General features: G+C 40.1%; 2 protein-coding genes across 4 annotated transcripts in view; one reads left to right on the top strand and one right to left on the bottom strand.

Annotated features, from left to right (window-relative positions):
* LOC144600602 (ecto-NOX disulfide-thiol exchanger 2-like) overlaps positions 1-9,706 on the bottom strand; it is a 155,560-nt gene extending 145,854 nt beyond the window's left edge. For 2 of the 3 annotated variants that reach the window (XM_078412382.1, XM_078412379.1), the window contains exon 1: positions 9,605-9,706. The gene's annotated coding sequence lies outside the window, so the exon portion shown is untranslated. The remainder of the gene's footprint in view (positions 1-9,604) is intronic. The other variant, XM_078412380.1, reaches the window with a different exon arrangement.
* Positions 9,707-18,537: 8,831 nt separating this feature from the next.
* Positions 18,538-24,147, top strand: part of LOC144600383 (ATP-binding cassette sub-family C member 5-like) — a 92,988-nt gene continuing 87,378 nt past the window's right edge. The window contains exons 1-2 of the mRNA XM_078411964.1: positions 18,538-18,579; positions 21,898-22,061. Of these exons, the coding sequence (XP_078268090.1) occupies positions 18,538-18,579; positions 21,898-22,061 (206 nt within the window). The remainder of the gene's footprint in view (positions 18,580-21,897; positions 22,062-24,147) is intronic.

Raw genomic sequence — 24,147 nt, forward strand, 5'->3', positions numbered from 1 at the left:
ACATTAACACTACCCTACACAAACCTGACACAATTTTACATTTATACCAAGCCATTTAACCTACAAAATTGCAAGTCTTTGGACTGTCGGAGGAAGCCGAAGATCTCCTGGAAAACCCACACAGGTCACGGGAGAAGGTACATATTCCGTACCGACAACCCCCCTAGTCAGGATCGAAACCGGGTCTCTGGCGCTACAAGGCAGTAGTGTTAGCGCTACGCCACCATGCCGCAAATGTCGTAATGTTGCAGTGTTGGGGAGGGGAGGTTGCTCCTTTATGAAATCTTTATTTAGTATAGTATTGTCACAGTACTATGCAGCCGATGACTATGTATGATTACAATCATGCGGTCCACAGTGTACAGATAAAGAATACAGCATTTAGTGCAACATAAAGTCCGATTAAAGATAGTTCAAAGGTCTCCATGGGGTAGATGGGAGGTCAGGACTACACTCTAGCTGGGGAGTGGACTGTTTAGTTGTCTGATAATATCTGCAGAGAAACTGCCCCTGAATCTGGTGATACATGAAGTGTAGGTGGAGTCAATTGTGGGAAGTCTGTGTGAAAGTATGTCACCATTTATCATAGCTGTGTCAAATCCCTGGAACTGCAAAGTCAATACTAATACGAGATAGCCTTCACATGTTAAACGCAAGGAAAACCAATAGTTATCTTTTCAAACAACCTCAGACCCTCGCCAGCAATTCCAACTATTTTTTTCTGATCTTCCATTCACTGGAATTAATTTCTTTCCATTCACCTCTGTGCATCTCCATGTTCCTTAACTCCCATCTACTTGGTCAGGATCTTGTCACCCTTTAAGATATTTATTTTCTCATGCATTCTATAATAAAGCACGCTACATAAATAGAAGTGTTAACGCCATAATTAAGAGCAACCTTATTCTGCGCTTGCCTTCAAGTAAATGCAGAATTGAAGCAGCACACTAATTAGGTGTGGTCATAATGCAGTCTCCCGTGCCAAGACTAGTGCCGGTGGCAATTAACAATTAACCCTTGACCTCATTTTTAAAGAACGTTCAGCATAATCAACAAACCATTTCTGAACTGTACAATCAAACAGGATTACCTGACACACATTTGCTGAGCATTTCTCAACCATTTTTGAAACAGCAGCATTAAAAGTATGCGACTAGCACAATCACAGTGACATTTTTTTCAAAATATATTGAGCAAAAATCATCACATGAATTTTTCCTTTTAATATATTTAATGAGCAAAGTGTTAACGATTTTAATATGGGTCCCAGCCCATAGGTGTGCAACAAAGGTGGGGCCTCAAACAGTGGCCTTTCCCTGTACAGCTTTTTGCAATAGCTGCACCATGCTTCAGTGTACCCTTTAGCAAGTAGACGAGGGATGTCAGAATGTGCCAACTTCCAACTTTCGGTCAAGAACAGTTCCTTGTGCTAGACCAGTGAACTTTGGCCTAAGTAAAAAGGGCTTTCAATTGAGCTGACAATCATCCAAGTCCGTCGCTGTTTGCATGGAATAGAATCTTAAAGACCAACATTTAGAACGGAGATGAGGAAAAACTTTTTCAGTCAGAGGGTGGTGAAGGTGTGGAATTCTCTGCCTCAGAAGGCAGTGGAGGCCAGTTCGTTGGATGCTTTCAAGAGAGAGCTGGATAGAGCTCTTAAGGATAGCGGAGTGAGGGGGTATGGGGAGAAGGCAGGAACGGGGTACTGATTGAGAGTGATCAGCCATGATCGCATTGAATGGCGGTGCTGGCTCGAAGGGCTGAATGGCCTACTCCTGCACCTATTGTCTATTGTCTATACCTTTCTCTAAATTTCCTTGCCAAACACATTCCACAAGAGAATGCATACTTTGCTCAACATCCCAGAAAGAGATGGATGACATTTCCATCCCACACCGAGTAAAATCTTACTTGCAAGTCCTGATGATGATGTCATTTTGCCAAATACCTTTGACAGTCTAAAACGGTTCACAATCTTCTTTTCCTGCAGGGCTAGAGCCATCCTTTGCAACTGCCGGAGACAGATAGAATCCCAACATGTAACGAAGCTTTACATTCACAGCATTTAATCACAGCTTAATGCAACCACACATTAAGGTACGAGTCAGCATAAGGACCACATTAGGTATATTTCCTCCTCTAGTTTCACTGGGATTTGTACATTGCATTTCTGCAAAAATAATCCAATTTTGATCTCCAATTAAAGGAATAATGGTTGGTCATTGTTGCAGCATAGGAGTGGGACATGGATCATACCTGTGCAACTTAACAAATGCGCTATCAAATGATCCACATAACGCCTCCACAGTCTATGTAAACATGTGACATTCAAACTTTTCACTCTGATGACATTGCCTTAAGATGACTGCAACAATTATGCTACAATGGCATCAGGTAAATAAAGAAAAGTAACTGATCAAAGGACATTGTACAAATATTTATCCAAATATACACGATTCCAACACTCATATTCTGACATTTAATGTGCTATGTTCATTCTTCTAACACAATCAAATCAGCCTGCCCTCAATTAATCTGAAATGCCAACAAAGCATATTTGTGGCTTCAAATGTTAAACTCATTAAAAATCAATAATAAAAATATTAGAGGATCGTAAGATTTTGTTCTGTTTTATACAAATATTCTGTTTGTAATGGACATTGTTTGAAACCTTCAAATATTTTCCAAGTGCCTACCGCAAGTAAATACGTAACTAACCTAATTTATTTTACAGTGGGCAAAGTGACTTTATTGGACGAATCCTTACATCATCCAAAAGCAGCTCATAAATCATTACCAATGATATTTGTTACATGTATAAAGATTTTACTGGCCAGACTTCAGGAACTGGTAACTGGCAGATCCTGCATTGCATTATATATTTTCTCTTTTAACTACTTAATATAAATTCATACAACCACCAGAGCTACAGGAGACAATTTATTTCTCAGATTCCTCCCAGTATGTTGTTACACAGTAGGGCCTTTCAAAGTTTGCCCACAACCAATACAACATGAGAAAATGTACTGATCATATGCCTCATTTCAAGCTTCCCAACCTGATTTACAAAATCTAACTCATTATCTTTGGACATTTCTTTTATGTTCAAAATAAATTTATCTCTGCCTTGTATATAGATAGATCTGGAATGATTTACAAAAACACGAGTGAAAACCTTATTGCTGATCTTAATAGTCAATCCTTAACTTTAGACCATTCCTCACAGAATCATCTCAATTTGATCATCTCTCCTTTTGTTAACTAAAATGAAAATAGATCAATCTTACTTAGTTAAGGTTTCAAGGTCTGTTTTCGTCACATGTTTTTTGTCTGTTTTTGTCACATCGCAGAGTGATCCGGCACAGATCTACTTGCACTTTATTCTGTTTTAAAACTGTTACAATTTGTTTCATTGGGTTGTTTAAATTAATACTGACTAGCTAATTAAATTATTGCATCGTATGGGAGGCGCATTCCCAATCTCGTTGTACCCCTGTACAATGACAATAAATATACATGGTATTGCATTGTATGTACCAATTAAGGTACAGTGAAACTCGATTACCATACAGCCATACTAAAAAAAACAAGACACACAATTACATAAAAGTTAACATAAACATCCACCACAGCGGATTCCCCACATTCCTCACTGTGATGGAAGGCAATAAAGTCTAATCTTCTTCCCTCTTTATTATTCTCCCGCGGTCGGGGGAGTTGAACCATCCACAGACGGGGCCATCGAAGCTCCTAGTCAGCAATCGAAGCTCCCACGTCGTGACAATCGAAGCTCCCGCGTTGGGACGATTGAAGCTCCTGCGGCTTGGAGCTCCCGAAGTCGGCCCCTAACCAAGGAACACGAGCTCCGCGATGTTAAGTCCACAGGCTCCTGCGGTTGGAACTTCCGAGGTCGATCCCTGGCAAAGTGACTGCCAGCTCCGCAATGTTAGGTCCGCAGGCTCCCGCAGTTGGAGCTCCCCGAAGTCGGTCCCCAGCAGAGGCCGCCAGCTCCATGATGTTAGGCCGCAGTGCGGACGGAGATACAGTACGGAAAAGGTCACATCTCCGTCGAGGTAAGAGATTTAAAAAAGTTTCCCCTAACCCACCCCCCACATTAAACAAGCTAAAGAACACTAAAACATACATTTAACACATACTAAAAAACAACAAAGAAGGAAAAGGACGAGATAGACTGTTGGCAAGGCAGCGATTGCGGGCACTACCAACACTTTTTCTGCATAGAACAATCTTTCCACATGAGAATTAACCTGATGAAGTCACGGCACACCAAACATATTGTGCCTTGGCTATGGAGACCAAAACCTATAAAAGATATCGAAGAGCAACCTCACAAAAACACAACTTCTTTGAAATGAAAGCCAGCTCAACATGTGTGTTCTTGGTTGCTCCTACGAGATCACCTTCTGCTTAAGAACCAACACACCAAGATTCATATTTACTAGTTCAGTACCGTTTTATTCGACAACCTTTTTTCTAGTCATCCGTTTAAAATAAATAATCTCACATCTTTGTACATTGAGCTTATGTACTACTTTCTTCCCATTCACAAAGTTTCTACATTTTTGTGTAAATTCTGTACCCTCCATGTTGATCACTATCTTACATGGCATCAGCTAACAAATGAATTGTACTTTATTTTTCAGCAAAGTCAATAATACTAATAGTGAAGCAAAAACACATTATCCGGAAATTAAAAGTACCTAGCCCATTCAAGATGCAACCCCCCCCCCCAGCAAAGAACACACACATGGAAGGTTGAGGTACAGATCAGTCATGATTAGACACGACAGCATTACTGGGTTAAAGAGCCAAATAGTCTACTTCTATCCCAATAATGTATTCCAAATTTATTATTATTAGAGTGCACAGTAGGGATTGGTGGTGGACATACAAACAGTGCAGACCTATATGTGGAAACCTAAAAGGTGCCATCATCATTTCCCAGCTATTTAATCATACTTCCGTCCACAAGTTAAGGAAAATTATAATAAATATACTTATTTAAGGTACTTACAACATATGCCAAACAATTGCTAAAATGTGATAAAAGATGCAATTGTAATTATTTTTAAAAACAGAACCTTAAGCAAAATAGCAATATTTTGAAATTTTCCCCAGACCTGCAGTTCTCATCACACTCTATTTTTCCTATTTACACATCCATCACTTCTCCAAATCCTTTTTCAAACAAGAGGAATCGCAGTTAGTTCATTGTCAAATAGCTTGGTTGCTTCACCACTAAGTATTAACAGAGTTGATATTTAGTGTGCAAGAAGGAACTGTAGATGCTGGTTTACACCGAAGATAGATGCTGGAGTAACTCAGCAGGTCAGGCAGCATCTCTTGAGAAGAGGAATAGCCGACATTTCGGGTCGAGTCTCTTCATCAGACTGTTGATGTTTATGTTGGCTGAGAAACTGCAAGGTGGCAAATTACTTTGCCAGAAGACCAAGGGACCTTGGCGGCATTACCAAGTCAACTCAAGTCAAGTCAAGTTTATTTGTCACATACACATATACGATGTACAGTGAAATGAAAATGGCAATGCCTGCAGATTGTACAAATAAAATTACAATTACAGCATATAAATTTAAATTAATACAGAAAAGAAAATTTAGTCCCTGGAGTTATAATAGTTAACAGTCCTGATGGCCTGTGGGAAGAAACTCTGTCTCATCCTCTCCGTTTTCACAGCATGACAGCGGAGGCGTTTGCCTGACCGTAGCAGTTGGAACAGTCCGTTGCTGGGGTGGTAGGGGTCCCTCATAATCTTGCTTGCTCTTGATCTGCACCTCCTGATGTATAGGTCCTGCAGGGGGGCAAGTGTAGTTCCCATGGTGCGTTCTGCCGAATGCACTACTCTCTGCAGGGCCTTCCTGTCCTGGGCAGAGCTGTTCCCAAACCAGACTGTGATGTTGCCGGACAGAATGCTCTCTGCAGCCCCAGAGTAGAAGCATTGAAGGATCCTCAGAGACACTCTGAATATGCTCAGCTGTCTAAGGTGGTAAAGGCGCTGCCTTGCCTTACCCACCAGTGCAGCAACGTGTGTTGTCCATGTCAGATCCTCTTTGATGTGGACTCCCAGGTAGTTAAAGCTGCTCACCCGATCCACAGGAGACCCATTTATTTCCAGTGGCGTGTACGTCCTTGGATGATGAGCCCTTCTAAAGTCCACAATCAGCTCCTTAGTTTTTTTGACATTCAAGAGGAGGCTATTGTCCTGACACCAGAGCTTTGTTGTCGCCACATGCCTGAATTTTTGAAGAATCAGTGGCAGAACTTTTAATATGGATAGTTCCAGACTCAGCAGTGCAGTTTTAAAAACGTTATATTCTCCGTTTTATCAAAGCTGACACCAATTTACCATGCCTCAGTTAGAGTCTCCATCGCTCACAGACAAAAGGCAGAGAGAAATAAAAATGGTCTACCAAAATGGATGCTGGGGCTTGTATCTGTTAAAGTTTAGAAGGGTGAGAGGATACTTAATTGAAACATCCATAATCTTTGAGGAGATCTGACAGGGTGGATATGAAGAGGTTATTTCCACTTGTGGGAGAATGTGGAAATTAGGGGTTACTGTTTAAAAACATATTGCTCACTTTAAAATAGACAATAGACAATTGGTGCAGGAGTAGGCCATTCGGCCCTTCGAGCAAGCACCGCCATTCAATGCGATCATGGCTGATCATTCACAATCAGTACCCCGTTCCTGCCTTCTCCCCATACCCCCAGACTACTAGTCTAAGAGCTCTATCTAGCTCTCTTGAAAGCACCCAGAGAATCGGCGTCCACTGCCTTCTGAAGCAGAGAATTCCACAGATTTACAACTCTCTGACTGAAAAAGTTTTTCCTCATCTCCTAAGATAAGACAAAAAAATCACTCTCTGCAGGCGAACCTTTGAAATTTTCTTCTGCAAAGTTTTTCAGGCAGAGGAGGAATAGGATGAAATATTGTTGGTGAAATAAAGAACTGAAGTTGAAATTAGAGCAACTATGATTTTATTGAACAGTGGAGTGGGCCTGAAGGAACAAATGGTCATCGCCTGCTCCGAATTCATGTCCATGCCCAAAGGTGACAGTTGGGTTGAAGTCCTTGCCATCGCACATCATGTTGTCCATGCTATCGAGGTAAAGCATACCACACAAGTACAAATAAATTATGAGTGCAACAGATTGTGCAACAAAAAAGGAAATATGATGTAGCGTTTCAGCCACACAGAAAGTGTAGATAAAAACTGTGCAAGGGCTGCAATGAGGTTGATTGGGAAAAATGGGAATACATCCTCAACTTATGAGAGGTCCATTCAAGAGTCTGATAACAATGGGAAAGAAGCTGTTGTTGAATGTAGTGGTACATGCTTTCAAGCTTTTAAATCTCTTACCCGAGGGGAGAAGATGGAATGACCAGGGAGCTGGGCAGCTGTTTGCATAACTGATTGGGCACAAGACGGTTTGCTTAAGTGACTGGGCAGCGTCCACAGCACTGTAATTTTGCCATTTTGGGCAGAGCGATTGCAGTACCAGGCTCTGATGCATCCCAATAGGATGCTTTCTATAGTGCACTTGTAGAACTTTGGTAAGTCATTGGAAAAATTCCCATGCCCATTGCTCCTAGTTAAAAATGTGACCCACAATGAGTTCCTCAGTTTAAATTGTTACTAAGCATTGCACAGTGTGTATTTAATATATATTTTTGCCATGTACATAATATACACACGAATCAGAATATAAACAAGAATTGATGGACAGCCCCAGCATTTAAACTATTTGCACAACAGCAAACCTTGAAACTGTTACACTTTGTTGTATCATCAGCAAGTGATATTTAAAGTATACTCTTCTTCTTAAGCCCATTGCTCCTCTAGTTGAAGTGTACTAACGAGCCCAATGTTCATTGTTTTGGCCAAAATTCAAATTTTATGAATGCAGATTAAAGTTCTATCACAAACACTTAAAAATAACAGAGTTTTAAAAGGCAAAAGAAAGTTTAACATACCAATTGCTTTAAATTCTTTCAATGCTCCAATCATGGGTTTTTTATAAAACATTAAAATGAGTGCAAGAAAGTGTTCTTTTATTCCTGTGTTTCTACCTGAAAATTATTTAATGTGATTGATACTCGGCCAGCAGAGTAACATCACCACCACTGGATACTGGAGAATATTGACATAGGCTGAATGACAGCATTCACTGAGAAAGAGGAAGTCCACACCACAGACAGTGTAGACAGCTTTCTTCAAGGACAGCATTGAATGCCAATAATGCCATGTTATTGCACGATGCATTTAGGTAACATGCCCACATCAAGTTCTACTTTTGTTTGAATGACACGAGGAAAAAGAAACAGAATGGGGACGACCTTCTCTTTTAATGTAGCAAAAGGATGACACCAAACTCCCCCTTGATTAAAAAAACCCAGCTGCATAACATTTTGGCAGCAATCTGAGAATAAAATGTTAAAATCTCTGAAATCAAGATCCTTAGACAGAGATAGCACATTGCTCACTTATAATCTATTTGATGCAAAATGATAAAAAAATTAATCTATTTCAAGAATGCCAATGAAATCCAATACACAGCAAGGTCAATGGTTTTTCCAAAATCTGTACGTGAAATTTGAATATCACTATAGACCATTTGTGGATTTCTCTTTCGAATTGTCAAAACACCAATTTCAATGTTCTGATCTTGGCAACCAAAGTTTATGTTTGTATAATCTCACATTGCGAATAAGGTTTGGAGTGTGCAAAATGACCTGGTCTCGAACGTTCCATTTACTTTTGATTATGAAGAAATTACGAATACGTAAAAGGTTGACGAGATCAGATTCTACAACTCCGACACGAATGAGTAATAACGCAAGCAATTATTTGATAATTCATATAATTCACCATAAAGTATAAACGGAATTAAAGAATATCAAAGTCAAAAATTAACATCTCCTAGGTCCCTTCTCATTTCAGTTTTTAGGATTCTCTCTTAGGTTTGGGAATATTATCATTGTTTCCTTCAAGTTACAATGACTATTGCAAAAGGGCACAAAAAGCCGAGAGCTACTACGTCCACTTGTAGCTTTACTGAAAGGTCGGCGAGCTGTGATTTTCCTGTCTCTACGGATTTTGGAAGCATTTTTAAAATTTCACTGCTAACTGCCATGGTGCAATTGGCGAATTAAAGCTCAACTCAAGATTGTTGAACAAAAATGTAACACACTTCCAAAAACCCAACCAGCGTACAAACCCACAGAGTAACGCTGTTTCAGGAAACCTGTGATCTGCCGGTCCAGCTATCTACAAACCTACAATCCCGCCAGGAGGCGCCTGACATCGCGTCCATGCACGATATATGGACACAAATCAATTAAATGGCAACTTGTTAGATGAAGAACAGAGAGAAGGAAACGCGTGCGGGACAATTCCGTGCAGCAGCTACACATTCGACGGTCAAAACGAGAAGCTCGCCGTTGGCTACAATTTAAAAAAAGAAAGCATCCAAAGTGCACAGGTTGCAATAACATAAAGGAGACTCAAACCGCACACATTGTCACGATCGCGACCGTTGATTTAACTCTGAAAGCACTCACCGTTCACCAAACGACGGCTGCCGATCTGATCGACTGTTCCGCGTTTCCATGCAGCTGAACGTCGAGCAAAGATGGGCCGCTGGCGGTCACGTGACGGAGCCGCGGGGCGGAGAGAGTCGTAGCTGAGCCGACCAGTCCGCGCACGCGCGCCAGCTTCCACGGCGGCGGCCGGCCGGCCGGCGGGAAATCTGGTTGCCGTGGAGACGGTTGCGAGGCGGAACGTTTATCCACCCGGACAAATTTTCGGTGAACGCAGCGTTGGAACGAATGGTTCCTGTTTGGTTGATGTTCGTCATGTTGAGCCATGTTCATGCTTGGCAATGTTTTTTTTATTGTCTTAGATCATTTGGGGGAATACATATACGAGGCCGTTCCAGTCTGTGCTAAGGAGGCAATGTGGGAAAGAAAGAGGAAATCAAATTTCACTTTGGTTTTTTTTCCCCATACCCTTCCATATCTCTAGCCTCCCTCTCCCCGGACTCAGTCTGAAGGGTCTCGACTCAAACCATCACCCATTCCTTCTGTCCAGAGAAGCTGCCCGTCCCGCTGAGTTATTCCAGCATTTTGAGTCTATCATTGTTTTCTTTCCTCGCAGGTGAGGATTGACCCATTTAAAGCAATTTATTGTCTATTCTGCAATCAAAGGAGCGAAATGACGTGGTTTTTTAAAACATGTTTCTTTGGCTATCTGCCCGCATCCCAGTGTCTACAAAATGGAAATGACATCCATTCAAACCAAGATATCTGAACCTCATGAAATGATTACGATGATTAATACAGCTTGGTGTGGTAATGATGTGTCAAGTAAAACCAGGACTCAAGCGGTTTGAATTCTGGTTCTTCCCTCAACTTTTTGTAAACTTATGTTTAAAAAGTTTGAAGTTTAGTGATAGGCTTGAAATAAGACCAGATTCTGTCCTTTGAATGCCACAATCAACGTAATCAATTAAGTTTGTATTTTCCTTTTTTTTTAGAATTTGTATGATGACACATGACATGATTAATGTTCGGAATATTATTGTGGAGGTTACGTGAAAACAAAGGTTCTCTATATATCGGAACAGTCGTAAACACCTATCTTGTTCACTATCTGTGGGCGAAGAAATCTACAATGCTTATCCAGATGTGACCCCAGACTCTCAAACTCTAAATTCCCTCTGAGGCAACCAGCAAGTCGTAGAGCTGTAACATTTAATTGGGCCATTCTTAGTCATGTGAGTCACCAAAAATATGAAAAATTGTGGAATACATCTCTTTTAATTCCAAAAGCATAACAGGCATATTGTTTTGTACTGTATATATGACTTGTATATGTCGAAGTTTATCAAGCGAAATGTTTATGTTATGCTGACAATGTTTGTTTACGGTCAGAAGTCAAATATGACTGGTCACGTGTGTGACCTCACATGTCACACATGTGACCCGTCATATTTGACCTCTGACCCTAAACAAACATTGTCAGCATAACATAAAAATTTCACTTGATAAATTTCAACATATACAAGTCATATATACAGTACAAAACAATATACCTGTAATGCTTTCAGAATTAGAGGAAATATATTCCACAATTTTTCATATTTTTTGTCTAAGAATGGCCCAATTAGAGAAAGAAAAGGCCTGAATAGACTATCTGGCATCGACTCAGACTGAAGGGAAAGTCACTCCCAGATCAGTCAACCTTGCAGTCCTCTCAAACATCTGGGGACTGGTGTCTAAGTTCAGATAACAGTACCACAAACTAGTTTTGCAACAGCCTGACAATAGTCATGTTCACAGAATCATGCTAACAGCTGAACAGGCCCACCAAGGAATGCAATGCAATGGAATAAACATAGAAAATAGGTGCAGGAGTAGGCCAATCTGCCCTTTGAGCCAGCACCGCCATTCAATATGATCATGGCTAACATCCAAAATCTGTACCCTGTTCCTGCTTTCTCCCCATATCCCTTGATTCTGTTAGACCTCAGAACTATATCTAACTCTTTTGAATAGACACCTTTGACTGCAGAGCCCATGAGATCTTGTAGCATCAGGTCAAACATGAGCAAGAGAACTTCCACTTGATTACCACCCCTTGCAGCTGACGGTTCAATGAACAACATATGGAAGAAACACTAAAGGTAACAAGAGCATGTGATGCACTCTAAATGAGATTTCAATGCCTGCCACTGACTATGTTCTATAGTTCAGAGCTGCCAAATTCTGTTGTGACAGATAGTGAATGAAACACCATGTGTACCAGAATCAACCATCTATGGCTGTTCCATTGATGATCATCTTTCCACGATAATGTCAAAGTGGAAATGTTCACTGATGATTGCGCAATATTCAATTCCATTCATAACATCTCCGCAAATGAGGATAGTTCTCGATGACTTTGAGGCATGGACAAGTAATATTTGTACCACAAAAGTGCCTTACAATGATCTGTCACTCAAACTTGCTGTAGAGGTTCCTCAGGGCAATATCGTCAGCTTCTCCATTCCTACAACCCTGAAAATATCATCACTCCTTATAATCTGACAATTTCAGCACCCCTAATGTTAATCATTCTTCTATTGAAGGCCCTGACTACAGTCGCAAAGGATCTCAGCTCCAGAACGTCTAATCTCTCAAACTCCCAAGTCAAGTCGAGTTTATTGGCAGATGCACTCATTCCTTCTTTAAAACTCTCCTTAAAATTAATTATATGATCAAACTTCCTGCATCTGTTCTGTTATTTCCTTATATGACAAATAAACATTCCGGTGGTATCCTGCAACATTTTACTTCATTAAAAATGATAAAGAAATACAAACGTGTTTGTGCCATCTATTATTGCCCAGCAAACTGGAATTACTACTGCAAGTCACATTTTAAGAAATAATAAATAAAATTATTATGTAAAATTATTTCAACTTTAAACTTTATTTTCAAAAAGACAAGTACAAATTCAGTAATATTCCATTGTACACAATTTTTTGAATGAGGATCTATGCAAAAAATAACAATATTTGAAAGTAATGTCAATCTCACGACTTGGTGTGCGTTATGAATCGCATTCAAGAATAATATTTGGATTTGTGATATGGAAAAGAGAATAAGAGTACTTCCTTCCTTATTGTCTCTGGTCCAATAGCCAGACACCGCTGTATTAGAAAACATTCCTAGTGAGTTTTAATCATTCTTTACTTTTAATTAATACAAACCATGTATTTATTTTTTCACTTTTTTAAAAACATTTTTAAATGTTAATTGCAAATCACTTCATATCTTTTGAAGTTATTTAATAAAACATGGCAAGGAAAAGATACACACCATGGTAGGTTACGCAAAGAAAATGGATAAATAACCAGATCCGGTTTGATAATATTGGTTGAACTTTAGTTGATATTGTAAAATGTTCCTGTTTTTCTTTGTAAAAGATCATTGATCTTTTATATCTACTTGAGGAGTAAAATCACATTGATGCCCCACTCATGTATTGCAATTATATATTGTGATCATATCCAGATTACATGCTGAAGTAACCTTGCACAGGAGTGCCACGGCTGGGAACACAAGAACTAGAAGCGGAGATCAGCCATGTGACCCTAGACTGTTCCATCATTCAACAAGATCATGCCTGAATATACTGAAAGACTGGGCACCCTCAGCCCTCAATGCTAACAATTTCTCCTCTTTTTCAATCTTAAATAGGTTATCCCTTATTATGTGACCATGACCCTGAGAGCTGGATTCTCCATTTAAGAGAAAATGTAGAGAACTTCATGGCATTTGCCCTAATAATCCATTTAAGAAACCTGTTCCTCAGTGAGACTATTTCTTCATTGGTATTTTCTCTTATACCAGCAATCAACTGAAATAACTAATTACTATAAATGACTATCAATGCAAGTCTACTGTCTTTAGGTATGGAGACCAGAACTGCATATGGTTGTATTAATGGCGCATCCTCAGAAATAAAATTGGACCAATGCTCTCATAAATCATTGGAAACAAATCTGGCTATGTCAAGGGGCTTCAAATAGTTTCAGAGAAGGTCTTTTACTATTTGCTCAAAACACAAGTACTTGTCAAACCTTGTAACAATTAAAGTGGCCTTAATGTACTGAACAGTTTAAAGAGCATACTTTATTTATATCTTCAAATATCCTAAATCTGCGAACTAGCATTCATTCATATAACATGCTCTGGAGAAGTGTGTACATTTTGTATTTTATTTCAGAAAATAGGACGAGATGCTTAGGAAATATATTCACACTTCTGAGTCACAGAGGATTTGTGAGTATAAATTATTCCTCTACCAGGCCAGCAGAGGCTGGCTTCAATAGCAATGTCACTGTTTTGAATTACTGCAGATTGGTGTTAGTAATATTTCATTTTCATATGCTTTTGTAAATGTCCTTGTCATGGTTGTTACATTTTGAATCTTCAGTAAAATATTGATTTAGGCCAATATCTTTAGTAGTGGTTATGGATTATATTAAGAAAAACTACATCCGAGTGCAGCATTCCCTGTCAATTGTAATGTAGTGCAAATAGCAAATTAGTTATTTTGATGAATTTGTGATGCAACAAATTCAGGACTACTAATTGCTTCATCAATTACATGGGGGCATATTATTGAAATGACAGCTATTAAAGGGTAGGCAAGGCTGAAACAATCAACTTAATTTTTCAACATTAGACAAATAGGTTCTATTATAAACAAAACATTACATGGCATGTACAAACACAATCATTTAACAGCAATATTAATTAATAGGAATGTCTTGGGTAATTGTTTTAATCAAGTGCAGAGATTTCCAGCTTCTCATTTCATGAAGGATAGAAATTAAGTTAGATGCTTTTATTCAAAAGGGCAAAATTCAGAATGATTACATAAATTATCCGATTGGTATTGATTTATTTTTAGATTGATTGTACTAAATATTTATAGCCTTCTTCCAAATGAAAAATTGGCAGTCATGATGGTCGAAACCAAAAAGCCCCCTCCCAAACTTAAATGCATTTGGCTACAATCAAATTACCGAGCAGGATCTTTGGTGCATTTACCACTTATATGGGGAACGATTTTATGGCTCAAACAGCGATTAACGTTCAAAGCAGAGACTCAGTGCTGGAAATATTCCACAGATGGGTCAACTTATGTGAAGAAAAAAATGTATTTCTGCTCAATTCCATTTCAATAGAGAATGAACATGCAAGAAATCTGAAGTTTAAAAAAAAATGTTGATTATCTTAAATTATTAAACTCAGTTTAAGTCTAGAAGACCATAATGGAACTCTACAAAAGATGAGATGCTGCACTTCCAGTTTACCTTGAACTTCGTTGGAACTGAGCTGGAGGCCCAGGACCGCAGCAATGATAATTTCTTGAAACATCACATCTCTGAGAGTGCAGAGCAGCAAAGAAAATCACTTACAACTTGATCTGGTTATGTTTGATAATTAAACGCTCATAGCCTGGGTCCAAAATTTAAAACCACTCGTCGCCGACGAAGCATTAACAGCCAAGATACACCGTGCTAATCTAGAAAAGTCAGCAATGTCGACATTTGTTGTAATAGGGGGAAATGCCGAGAGACAGCTCTTGCCTTTACCGCTGAGAAAGCAGTTGTGTCATTGAAAAATCCATCTGGTTCACTTTTGCGAAATCTGAGGAGTAACGTTTCCGAGTACCAATAGTTGCGATTTAAAACCATAACTTTAACTGTATTCGCCTAAGCTGACCATGCATTCCCCAACGCTGACCATGTATTTAAATTGGTCCGATCTTTTTTTAAACCCGGTACTGAGTAGCGAGTGTATGACCCTGGCGGGGCTGTTTCTGACGCAACAATCTCAAATCTCTCTATTAGGTACAGCATATGTCCTTTGTGTAACCGTCCGGAGACACTTAGACCAGATGAAATCCCCCGACCTTCATAATCGGTATCATAACATTGGGTCCTCATTCCATTGAGCCAGCTACTTTTCTACATTTGTGAAGCTGAAACTCTAGGTTAGTGCTATTTGGCGAACTCGAGTGATTAATTTGAACTCAGTAAGAACAAACAGTAGGAACATTGATGGTGTTTTTCTTCTCCGGTATCTGTACAGTTGAGGAATTTCCACTCTCGAGAAGTTTAATGAAAAGCGTCATCGTAAAAGAGACAGGTAAGGTCCAAAAGATTTTCAATTAATTTGAAATATTTCAAAGTATGACTCAATGTAGGAGTTATTGGCTTCGGAATCCCCTGCAGTCGTGAGGTAAGCAACATGCACTTCGATTTCATGTTAACCGGCACCACTTTTCCTATTAATATACTTTTGCACATGCTCCTGGATTTCTAATTAGAAATTCCCAGAGGAGGCAAAGCCAATCGGGGATGGTATAGCCAATGACGAATTCAATGATACAGCTGGGGTTTTTTCTGGTAAAAGGTGTGCACCTAAACCTCGTTAGCCACAACATTAGTATAACATTGTTTCATTCTAATGTGTAAACTATGGTGGAGCAGGTCAGGCCAGGCTTATCGAGGTCCGTCACCCCCATCCTTCACCCATACTACAAATCGAAAACAATTTGCATCGCAAATTACGAGAAATGTGTAGATAACGGATAAACTTAGAATCTGGAATTTACGTGAATGGTAGGACCAACAGTCGCCTCCTTAAACAACTGAATTTTTACATAACGCGGAACACCCAACAATTTTGTTTTAAAATCAACTGCAAATAACCCTAAGAAATAAATGTTTTCAACTATTCAGCAGTTAAATTGATGTTGTTAAGTACATACATTTCTCATTAATAAAACAGGATTTTGAAATAGTAATATAGGTAGGGGACCGGGCTGCATGGGGATACTAATACATGATACAGGTATATTAAGAACAGTTAATGCATTGTGTCATTTATCCAGAGGTTGCTGAAAGCATTATGGAAAATTAATGATACATGTGATTAATTTGAAAACAAAACCTAGCTTGTTGCAAAAAAAAAGAGTTATTGGCATAAGTTCAAAATGTATTTAAAAATGGCGGACAACTTACTTCAATCCAAACTTAGACTTGACAAAAATGAGAAAAATCCAATCTTGCTGTGAGCCTGTACATTAAAATCAATTGCTTGTCATGGAATTGCAGTTTTGCCATAAATAAAGCGAAATGTCATTGCAGTTTGTAAATGTTGGTAATTCATTTTATATTGTCCCTATTGCTGACTTGATTTATATTCCTGACATGAAACTCAACATTGGAGGGACAGAAAGGCTGTGGAGTTTCACTCCAGTAGCGAGTGGATTATTTATAACGTTTATTCATCTTGACATTATTTTCGTACAGCTCTTGCCATCCATGCCTCTGATAGCGTTGAAAAGAGCAAATTTGATTTCCTTAAGAAAATAAAGTTTGGTGTGGCAAAAAAGTTTGTAAACCTTACACAGCTGCATTTGTTAACATATTATAACCTGAAGCATATTCATGACATGAACCTGAATGTCCAATTCATGATGCTTGTCTCAAACTGTTCCATCCACCAAGTTCCGAACCATTAAATTAAGCCCCCGTGTTACTATGGTGGATTACTGGATTAAATTGCGAAAAAATGAAATTAGTTATAATTTTTTAGTTTGGGAATTAGGAATTTATAAGAATTGCTATCTTTACCTTCCAACGTCCTAATATCAAGGACAAGGTTTTAGTATCTTTCAAAATCCATCAACAAGCCTTTGAAAATCCACTATCTATGATGTTTTGGTTCATAGAATAATATTTAATGCTTACTTAATTCTGAAACCATGGCTACAATAAATACAAAATCACTTAAATTGTATGCAAATAAATTATTCCAAAATTAAATGTTATTGGATTTGATGTTACACATTAAATACTGTAAATACATTTGCCAATAATCTCTGCATTGTTTTCATGTCACATCATGAGTTCTTAAATCCCATCAAACGGTCACATTCACACAATAAAATACATCAATTTGTTCAATGTATGAAGAACATTATTGTTAGATATTGGGTCCTGTAAATCCTGTTTTTGCTTGTTTGTGCTGAAAGAAGATTACATCTAATAAGTGAAAAACAAAGTGCTGGAGGAACTCAGCAGGTTAAGCAGCATATGTTGAAGGAATGGACAGACATTGTCTCAAATTGGAATCTTTTTTCATCCTTTTTTTCTCTACACCTCTCTTTTTCTGGAATTAAAGGGAGAGATTGGACACTTTAGGAGGCTGAGGGGTGATCTTATTGAGGGGTATAACATCACGACGGGATTAGATAGGGTGAATGCACAGAGTAATTTACCCAAAGTTGGGGAATCGAAAACCAGGAGACATAGGTTTAAAGTCAGAGGGGAATGATTTAATAGAAACCTTGGGCAACTTTTTCACTCAAAGGCATATGGAACGAGCTGTCAGAGGAGATAGCTGAGGCAGGTACTATACCAGCTTAAAAGACATTAGGATAGGTACAAGGATAGAAAAGGTGTAGCCAAACACAGGCAGGTGGGACACGCTTAGATGGGCATCTTAGATGAATTGGGCTGAAGAGCCTGTTTCTCTGTTAGTTGACTATAACTTAAAACCCACTTTATTATCTATAATCCTAATTATTTTGAAGTCACTGGCTGAGACATTAACTGTTTCTCTCTCCACTTATGCTGTCTGATCTGCAGAGTATTTACAGCAATTTCTGTTTTTACTTCCAATTTACAACATTTGCCATTTTAGATCCTCCCTTCGCCAATTGCATATTGCATTGTGATCTATACTTGCTTGTATTTTTTGTGTCCTTTCTACTAGGACTGTGATTGTTGCAAAGTGAATAGCATTGGTGCCAATGACAAAACGACAGGGAACAATGTCTACAGTTCCAGTTGATTCTGATTACATTGTGGAAGCATAAGAAAACAGATGTGGAGACAGATCTGTTTCTACTACCATTTAGTTTTTACATGGAAAAGGCCGAGGCTTGTTTTAGTTCTGATCCCACAGCTGTAAGTTCAGATAAGTAGTTTATTAATAACACAGAAATGATATCTCAGTCACTTTAAATAATCTTGTAATTTCAGAAACCATGTTTCAACAATTTCACTGTATGTTTCTGTACAGTTATAGTTCATAAGACTTCAGCACTGGACATAATTTGATTTCAGTATTAAATAGATAATTATTATTGATGTCATAGAATAACACAGCACAGGAGCAGACCCTTTGGCCCACCATGTTCATGCTAATCTTTTTGCTCACCTGCATCAATCCCATTTGCCCATATTTGGACTGCGTTGTTAATGACTATGCCTTACCAATGTAATTGTCTGTCCAAATGCCTTTTTAAGGCAGTAATTGTATCTGTTTCCACCACTTCCTCTGGTAGCACATTTTGGATATCAACCCATTTACACTTTTCAAAATCCTACCCCTTTCAGATCCTCGAAAACTCTTTCCTTTAACCTTAAATCAATGCCCTCTTTTTTTTATACCGCTGCCAAGGGAATAAGATTTTGGCTACCCTAACTATGCCTTTTATAATATCAACTGTCAGGTCCCCTCTCAGCCTCCCAATGATTCAATGATACTTTGTTGTCACATGCACCTAGATGCAGTGAAATGCTTTGTTTTGCATACAACCTGGTAAAATCATGGAGCAGACTTCACCCAGGCACTGCACAAGTGTTGCCACGTGGCCAATAAAGTTACACAAATGCTCACCAAACTACAGCTTGCATATGGCAGCAGTCCCCCATCCCCTTGCTGGGTCCCCCTTCGTTGTCAGTACCCGCCCCTCCCCCTCCCGCCAGATCGCCTCCATTCTCGGCAGCCCTCCTTGCACTCTGATGGCTCTCCTTATGCTCTGATGATCCCCTCACTCTCCAGCAGCCCTCATCGCTCTCAATAGTCCCTTTGCTCTCCAACAAGCCCCTCGCTCTCCAACAGCCCTCCTCGCTCTCGATGGTCCCTCGTTCTCTAACGGCTCCTCTCACTCTCCAACGGCTTCCCTCTCAACGGCCCTGCTCACTCTCCAATGGCCCCCTTACCTTAAACCATCTGGTTTTTGATTCCCCGACTCTGGGTAAAAGACTGTGCATTTACCTGATCTATTCATCTCCTGATCTTATACAATAGCTGAGGCCCTCGAGTCAGGCCCCTTAGTTAATGATGACTCATAACTCTCAGCCAGGGCACCTGCAATTTCCTCCCTGACTCCCCATAGCTTCCATGGATATCTGATCAGGTATAGGAAATTTGGCTACCTTCATACACGTTTCCACCTTCAGCACCTCCTCGACCATAATACTGACTGTCCTTAAGACACTTCTATTGACTGCCCCATTCCACGATTCTCATGGTTTTCTCCACATGGGATATACTGGGGTCTGTGTGCCACTTTGTTCACTGAAGTCGATCACGATGTTCTTTGTCTTGCTGACATTGAGGGAGAGGTTGGTGTCTTGGCACTAGGTTACGAGGTTCTTAATCTCCTTCCTGGGTGGAGACTCGAAGGGCCGAATGGCCTACTCCTGCACCTATTTTCTATGTTTCCTGTGCACCGTCTCATCTTTATTTGACATCCGCCGCACTACCGTGATATCATCTGTGAATTTGTAAATTGAGTTGGATTGGTATTTGGCTGCATAGTCACGAGTGTATAAGGAGTATAGAAGGGGGCTAAGAACACGTCCCTGTGAGGCACCAGCGTTGAGGATTATTTTAGTGGAAATTGGTCTGTTATTTTACAAGACATTGATGAGGCCACATTTGGAGTATTATGTTCGGTTTTGATCACTCTGCTATGAGAAGGATATTATTAATCTGGAAACAGTGCAGAAAAGATTTACAAGGATGTTGCCAGAACTTAGCCTGAGTTACAGCGAGTGGTTGGGACTTTGCTCCTTGGAGCATAGGAGTTAGAGAGATATTCTAGAGATGTGTAAAATCATGAGGGGAATAGATGGGGTGAATGCAAATAGTTTTTTTCTCGGAATAAGGGAATCAAGAACCAGAGGACATAGGTTTAAAGCGAGAGGGTAAAGATTTAATAGGTGCCTGAGACAACTTTTTCACACAGTGGGTGGTAGGTATATGGAATGAGCTGCCAGAGTAGTTAGTTAAGGCAGGTGCTATAACTATTTAATAGTCATTTGGATAGGTACATGGATAGGAAGGATTTAGAAGGATATGGGCCAAACTTGGGAAGGTGGGACTATTGAAGGCGAGGCATTTTGGTTGGAATAGGCAGGTTAGGCCGAGGACCTGTTTCTGTGCTGTATGACTCTATGACTGTAAAAGTTTCAATTTTGTCCTTTAATCTGACAAATTCTTTGGTGCTGAATTCTTTTAACTTTAGCATTTATTTTGAGAGGACTAGAATCTCAAAAAAGGGATGTAATGCTGAGTCTTTATAAGGTGCAGGTCAGGCCATATTCGGAGTATTATGAGCAATTTTGGGCTCCTTATCTGAGGAAGGATGTGCTGGCACTGGAGAGGGTCCAGGGGAGGTTTACGAGAATGATCCCAAGAATGAGTGGGTTAATATATGAAGAGCATTTGATGGCACTGGGCCTCTACTCGCTGGAGTTTAGGATGAGGGGGGACATCATTGAAACTTACCGAATAGTGAAAGGCCAGGCTAGAGTGGATGTGGAGTAGATGTTTCCACTAATTTGGGAGAGTCTAGAACCAGTGGTCATCGCCTCAGAATAAAAGGATGGTCCTTTAGGAAGGAGATGAGGAGGAATTTCTTTAGTCAGAAGGTGATGAATCTGTGGAATTCATTGCCACAGAACGCTGTGGAGGCCTTCAATGGATATTTTTAAGACAGAGATAATCAGATTCTTGATTAGTAAGGTTGTCTGGGGTTATGGGGAGAAGGAAGGAGAAAGGGGAAGATAGATTAGCCATATAAGAAAATAACTGCAGATGCTGGTACAAATCGATTTATTCACAAAATGCTGGAGTAACTCAGCAGGTCAGGCAGCATCTCAGGAGAGAATGAATGGGTGACGTTTCGGGTCGAGACCCTTCTTCAGACTGATGAAGAAGGGTCTCGACCCGAAACATCACCCATTCATTCTCTCCTGAGATGCTGCCTGACCTGCTGAGTTACTCCAGCATTTTGTGAATAAATCGATAGATTAGCCATGATTGAATAGCGGAGTAGACTTGATGGACCGAATTTATGAACTTATTGATTCAGACTCAAGTTTGACTTAATTGCCAGATTAAATATCATTAAATATCAAACCTGAAATATCATTCAGTTTTCAGATATATTTATGATGATTGTACAATTGTATTTCTCTTATTAGAATCAGGAGTTTTACCCAAATGCACCCGAGGAAGAATGTCGAGAAGAAGGTTTCAACTTCAGCAGTTGTGCCAGCTCCAAGATGCTGGGGGAAGAGGATGAAGGAAAAGGGTGTAAGGGAAAGTACCATCAAAGTCTCCACCTATTCAAACCTTTTCGGACTACACAGAAGTAAGTAATTGAGATAGGCCAGAATCAAAATTTCACTGTACCTTAATTGGTACATGTGACAATAAATTGATCTTGAAATCTTGAAAGGATGAGGGGGGATCTTATTGAAACATATAAGATAATTAGGGGATTGGACACATTAGAGGCAGGAAACATGTTCCCAATGTTGGGGGAGTCCAGAACAAGGGGCCACAGTTTAAGAATAAGGGGTAGGCCATTTAGAACGGAGATGAGGAAGAACTTTTTCAGTCAGAGAGTGGTGAAGGTGTGGAATTCTCTGCCTCAGAAGGCAGTGGAGGCCAGTTCGTTGGATGCTTTCAAGAGAGAGCTGGATAGAGCTCTTAAGGATAGCGGAGTGAGGGGGTATGGGGAGAAGGCAGGAACGGGGTACTGATTGAGAGTGATCAGCCATGATCGCATTGAATGGCGGTGCTGGCTCGAAGGGCTGATTGGCCTACTCCTGCACCTATTGTCTATTGTCTATTGTCTATTGAAATGATGGAATAACAAATACTTTTTTAAAAAAAGCTCTTAAGCTGCGAACAGATTGGCTAGTCTGTGCTCGGGCTTGCCACCAAAGAGGAAGCCACAACAGGAGCACCAAATGCATTTTACTGATCTGAGGAAAACGCTCCTAAGCTGCAAACCAATCGACCAGTTTGCGCTTGGTCTCACCCATATAGAGGAGGCCACATCGGGAGAACGAAATGCAATAGACAAATTTGGAAGAACGTGTTTTTGCCTGACGTGGGGTTGTTTAGGGCCCTGGATGGTGGTGAGAGAGGAGGTGTTAAAACAAGTTTTGCATCTCTTGTGGTTGTAAGAGAAAGTACCAGTAGCCAGGGAAGGGCAGGTGGGGAGGGCTGGTAGAATGAAAGTTGAGGATTAGGGGGACGCTGTGTCTATTCTGTTTGGAGGGTGATGGGTGAGCATAGAAGTCCAGGAAACAAACAAAATGCAAGAATGGGTTTCATCAAACATTGTAGAGAGCAAGCCATGTTTTCTAAAAAAAATAGGATATTTCAGTGTCTCATATTGAGAGCAGATATTGTGGAGATGGGAGAAAAGGATAGCATTTTCCCAAGAGACAGGGTGGCAAGAGGTGTAGTCTAGGTATCTGTGGGAATCAGTGGATGGTTTATCTCCTGAGGTGGAGATAGACAGATCCAGAAAAGGGAGAGAAAGATTGGAATTGGTCCAAGATAATTGGTCTAAGAGTGTGATGGAATTTGCGAAGGTAATAAAACTGATAAAATTTATAAAATGCAGGAAGCAGCACCAATGCAGTCCACAATGTAACGGAGAAAGAGTTGGGGAGCTAGACCAGAGGAGGTTTGGAACAAGGACTGTTCAGCATAGCCAATGAAAAGGCAGACATAGCAGGTCCCTTGTGAGGTCTATGACAACACCAAGGATTTGTAGGAAATGAGAGGAATCAGAAGGAGAGTTGTTTCTGGGTAAGAACAAATTCTGCCAGGCTGATGAGAGTGTTGGTGAAAGGGCAACACTGATGTTGCATTGGCTGTTGGAAATGAAAAGATCAAGAGGGGTTAAAAAGCCTGAAGGCTGTGGCCAAGAGGAAATGGAGTGCTGGTGATGTAAGAAGGGTCATCTAAGAAATAGGCATGGAGGTGGCGGATGAAAAGGTTGACATCATAACTGGTCTGGAAGTTGTTGTGGTCTGGGCACAGGGGTAAGAAGGTAAGGCCTCCTCTGAGGACAACTCAGAATTAGAGAGGGTGGGGGGCCAAAGGGTTGGGGGGGGGGTGCATTTTGGATGATGGAATTAGAAGTAACACAAGCAGGTTTGCAGATGACACAAAGCTAGGTGGCAGTGTGAACTGCGACGAGGATGTTAGGAGGTTGCAGGGTGACTTGGACAGGTTAAGTGAGTGGGCAGATGCATGGCAGATGCAGTATAATGTAGATAAATGTGAGGTTATCCACTTTGGCGGCAAAAACAAGGAGGCAGATTATTATCTCAATGGTGTCAGATTAGGTAAAGGGGAGGTGCAATGGGACCTTGGTGTCCCTGTATACCAGTCATTGAAAGTAAGCGTGCAGGTACAGCAGGCAGCAAAGAAAG

This window comes from Rhinoraja longicauda, chromosome 15, assembly GCF_053455715.1.
Source record: "Rhinoraja longicauda isolate Sanriku21f chromosome 15, sRhiLon1.1, whole genome shotgun sequence".
Taxonomy (NCBI): domain Eukaryota; kingdom Metazoa; phylum Chordata; class Chondrichthyes; order Rajiformes; family Arhynchobatidae; genus Rhinoraja; species Rhinoraja longicauda.